This window comes from Egretta garzetta, unplaced genomic scaffold (assembly GCF_000687185.1).
Source record: "Egretta garzetta isolate BGI_Z169 unplaced genomic scaffold, ASM68718v1 scaffold997, whole genome shotgun sequence".
In the NCBI taxonomy this organism is placed as follows: Eukaryota; Metazoa; Chordata; class Aves; order Pelecaniformes; family Ardeidae; genus Egretta; species Egretta garzetta.
Window position 1 is genome coordinate 238,939 of NW_009260336.1, and position 4,345 is coordinate 243,283.

At 63.5% G+C, this 4,345-nt stretch overlaps 1 protein-coding gene across 1 annotated transcript in view; it reads left to right on the forward strand.

Moving 5' to 3' along the window:
- KDM2A (lysine demethylase 2A) overlaps window positions 1-4,345 on the forward strand; it is a 46,397-nt gene that overhangs the window by 38,547 nt on the left and 3,505 nt on the right. Inside the window, exons 12-16 of the mRNA XM_035897992.1 lie at window positions 746-829; window positions 2,624-2,890; window positions 3,109-3,240; window positions 3,320-3,409; window positions 4,302-4,340. Of these exons, the coding sequence (XP_035753885.1) occupies window positions 746-829; window positions 2,624-2,890; window positions 3,109-3,240; window positions 3,320-3,409; window positions 4,302-4,340 (612 nt within the window). The remainder of the gene's footprint in view (window positions 1-745; window positions 830-2,623; window positions 2,891-3,108; window positions 3,241-3,319; window positions 3,410-4,301; window positions 4,341-4,345) is intronic.

Below are 4,345 nucleotides of genomic sequence, written 5' to 3' on the forward strand. Positions count from 1 at the left end.
CGCCGGGATGCCGGCAGGAGGCTCCTGCTGGCGTAGCCATGGCAACGCCAAGTAAATAAAGCACCTTTGCAACGGGAAAATTCGGTGGGGAACATTTGGTGGGGAACAGCCGTGGGGAGGGAGCTGCGATGGAGGGGAGCGAGAGGGACGAAACGGCCGGGGTGAGTGCAAGGAGCCCCCTTCCATCAAGGGCGAGGGTGCCTGTCGCGCTGCAGGGCAGCGTGCCCGTCCGGTTGGTGCCGAGGGATCTCTTGGGTCAAAGTCAAAGCCAAACGGTGAGGCAGTGCCGGGGAGCAGCTCTGGGCTGCCTGGCAGCTTCGGCCAGGCTATGGAGGGGATGCTGGGGCACCGCATCCTGCCACCGCTGCGCCCTCCAGCTCCCCCGTGCCTGGGGACCCTTGGGGGAGGCAAATGGGGGGGGAAAAATCCTTGTGCTTCCTCCCACGTAAATCTCTCTGGATTGCAAAAGCTTGGCACTCTCCCCCTACCACCGCATAGAGCGGGGCCTCGGGGCTGAAATGCAGTTGATGAAAGCGCTCGTGCAGATCGACTCGACAGAGCTTGTCTGTCTCATGTGGGGAGGGATCGTTGCTGGCGGGCGTGGGTAGAGGAGGGCTCCTTCCCAGCCGCGTTTGAAGCATGCGGGCCTTGGCATCTGGTCGGAGCCTGCCTGGCTGGCGGGAGCCTTGTTCCGCTCTGCTCACACCTGTGCTTTTTGTCTCTCTCTTCCCCCACCCTCCATTAGCTGCTGCTAGAAGAATACGCGAACAGCGACCCCAAACTGGCACTTACAGGCATCCCCATCGTCCAGTGGCCCAAGAGAGATAAGGTAGGAGCTGCGCGGTGGGACTTGGGTGGGTATCACACACGGTTGAGCTGATGAGACCTGCCCTCGGCTGAGTCGCCGCCTGCGGTGGCACCGCTTCCGTACCCGCCTCAGGACCCCGAGCCGGCGGGCAGAAAGGCAGCAGTACAGACGCAGGCTGTGGGGTGTAACCGCCTCCACAGCACCACGGGCAAACCCGTGTGTTGGCAGTGGTGGAGGTCTCCCACCCTGCCGGTTACCCCGGCTCAGCCGACGGGTGCTCAGCCCCAGCTGCTCCGTCTTCTCCTGCCCCTCGGTCGCGCTCAGAGGAGCTGGATCCTGCCACTGGTGGAAGGGGTGAGCCTCTCAACGGCAGCCCCCCAGCAGCTCCCTGGCTTGGCAAGGGAGTCCTGGGTGGTATGAGTAACGTTGTGTGTCAGGGGAACGTATTGCTATTGCGTTGCGCGAGAGATGGAGGGCGAGGCGTGGGGGCTGGTGATCAGCATCAACCCTGCCTGTTCAGCGGGCCGGCCGGCCCCTCACTGCTAGCTGAGCGCACCCCTCGGGTCCCTGCCCCTGCCAGCACCCTGCCCGTGCCCTGGCGCTGCCTCTTGCAACCCCACGGAAGGCAGCTCCCTCCTGGGGGTCTCCACCTGCATCCAGCTTCTCAGGAAAGGGACCTTTCAGTGCTCCCCTGCCCTTCCCTCTCCAGCTGTGCTCATAATCCACAGCCCAAAGCTGGGCCGCAGCCCGAGCTGAGCTCGCTGGGCAGATGGAGGCGAGGAGCAGCCTGCTGCTGGCCAGCCGGACTTCCCCTCCGCAGGCTGCCTTCCCGCGGCCCGCCAGGACGGCTCCCGTAGGTCACTGCTTCCTTCCTGCCAGGAGACGGGCTCACGGGCAGGCGTATGGGAAGAGCAGGACCCCATCGCACTGGGAAGGGTGGGTAACACCCCGTCTGGGTGTCTGGAGACAAACAAGCCTCTTGGATTGCCCTTTGGAGTTGCCTGCCCTGCCCGGGGGGATCTAGCGTGATTCCCTGGTCCTTCAGCAGCACAACCATCTCTGGCAGCTTTTTTTGGGAGAAGAGACCTGGAGACATCTGCACGCTTTGGATGCAGCACTCAGATGCTTGGCGCGTCCCCGACCCTGTCCTTGTGCTGGCTTTTTTGGGTGCCTGCACTTCCCCAAGCCCATCAGCTGTGGTGCACACGCCATCGCAGCCGATCCTGGAAGGATGCTGCAGCCAGCGTGTTTGCTGCGAGGGCTGCTGGCGTGCGTGGTTGCAGGTGTCTGCTGGAGGGCTGTGCTATCCCACCGGCGCTGTAAACAGGGGTGCTCAGGTGTTGCCAGTGCTCCTCGAGCTTGTGGGAAAGAGCGACCAGAGCACTCGCATCAGAGCTCAGCCCTGTCCCCTTGCGTAGCTCACAGAGGGAGACCTAGGTGGCATAGAGCCAGCCTTTCTGGCTGCCCGGGTGGACTTTGTCCTTCCTTGCCTCAGAAGGAAAGAGTTGGAGCACCGCAGTGCTTTTGGGGCTCAGCAGCCCTTTTCAGACCCACTTCTGACTGCTGATGGGCGGTGGGAGGAAGGAGAGCTCTTGGTGTGGGGTGGCAAAAGTTGGAGCATGCTCGAGGAGAGCCACCCGGGGCAGTGCTGGTACCAGTTCCTTTGTCCGCAGAGAGGCAAGGGAGCCAGGACCGCGCTCTGGCGCGTTATCGGAGGTCACAGCATGGAAGCTGGGGGTCAGAGGCCGTCTGATCTGAGCTGAATGCAGTGGTCTGCTCATCTCACGCAGCTTCTCTCTCTATTTCTGTTGCCAGCTGAAGCTCCAGGCCCGGCTGAGGGTGCGCCTGCCCACCATCCCCATCACCAAGCCACACACCATGAAGCCAACCCCTCGCCCAACGCCTGTCAGGCCTACAGTCTCTCCCATCGTGTCAGGAGCCAGGCGGAGGCGGGTGCGGTGCCGAAAATGCAAGGCTTGCATGCAGGGCGAGTGTGGCATGTGCCACTACTGCAGGGACATGAAGAAGTTTGGCGGGCCTGGCCGCATGAAGCAGTCCTGCGTCCTCCGGCAATGCTTAGCGGTGAGTCTGCAGCTTGATCCTTTTCTCAGAAGTCCACTGCAGCCTGGCAGCAGCTCTGTGTGGCCAATCAGGGTCAGAGAGGGGAGGGCAATGACCAAATTTGATTCCTGGGGGATAGTTGGCCCATTCCCTGTGATTCAGGCAATGGGGGCGGGGGGGGAGAGAAGGAGGAAAGCTGTACCGCTTTTCCCTGGTTTCACCCTTGCTTTCCTTTGTAGCCCAGGCTGCCTCACTCGGTCACGTGTGCACTTTGCGGGGAGGTGGATCAGAATGAAGACTCGCAGGACTTTGAGAAGAAGCTCATGGAGTGCTGCATCTGCAACGAGATTGTTCACCCTGGCTGCCTGCAGGTGAGCAGCGCGGGCGCCGGGGCAGAGGGGGCTTGGCTGTGGGGAAGGCCTGCTGCTGACTGCCCTCTTCTCTTTGCAGATGGATGGGGAGGGGCTGCTCAATGATGAGCTCCCTAACTGCTGGGAATGCCCCAAGTGCTACCAGGGTGACGACGCAGAGAAGGGCCAGGTAGGAGGCGAGCTGTGCCGTGGCAGGGCAGGGCGTGTGTCCTCCACCCCGCTGCATCCTGCTGAGGCATAGGCAGCGTTCCACCAGGCTGGGCTGGAGGGCGGGCAGGCAGGCACCAGCGCAGTCCAGGGGACCGGTTGGGCAGTGACTCGTGAGAGCAGGGGTCGTTGGGGGAGCAGAGCAGCAAAGCTCGGGGATCTGGCAGCATCCTGTGGGCAGACACTGCCCCAGCCCCATCCTGGGATCCTGCACGGGGGTGAGCTGACAGCCCCCTGCTCTGTCCCTGGCTCCCAGAGAGCCCGTCAGCAGGCCAAGGCCAGGCAGAAGCGGCAGGGGCAGCCGGGTTCCTCCGCCAGGCAGCGAGCAGACCGTGTGCGGCAGCTGCCCCGCTGGCGGCTGCCAGCGCTGCCCAGGACACCGGCCTACGGCTGCCGCGTCACCTGTAGGACCGTGCCCGCTGCGGTGGATGGAAGTGCAGCAGCGAAGGCAAGCCAGGCGGGGAGCAGCCACCCTGGGGCACCTTCACCTTCTCCTGGGTGCCGTGCATGCTTGGGATGCACGTCTGCCTGGTTCCTGGGTCTCCCAGCACTTCAAGCGGGTGTGATGAGCACCCCTTGTCCCCAGGGTGTCTTCTGCTGAGCTGGGATCCTGAGAGTTTCCACTGCAAGAGGCGGGGGACTGTTAGGCACAGAGCGGAAGCCACCCCCAACCTCAGGGGACACCCCTTTTGTGAAGGGGGACAGAAAATGTTGGTTGCTGGTGTGGGTGGACTCTGGTCCAGGCCCTGCCAGCACCGTGCGTGTTGCCCTGGGGAAGAGGAGAGGGGGGGATGCGTTCCCCAGGCCCGCCGTGGCTCCTTCCCCGGCTAACCTGCCACCCCGCTTCCCCGCAGAAGCGGAAGGGGGAGGAGAGCGACGACGACACGGCGCAAGCCAA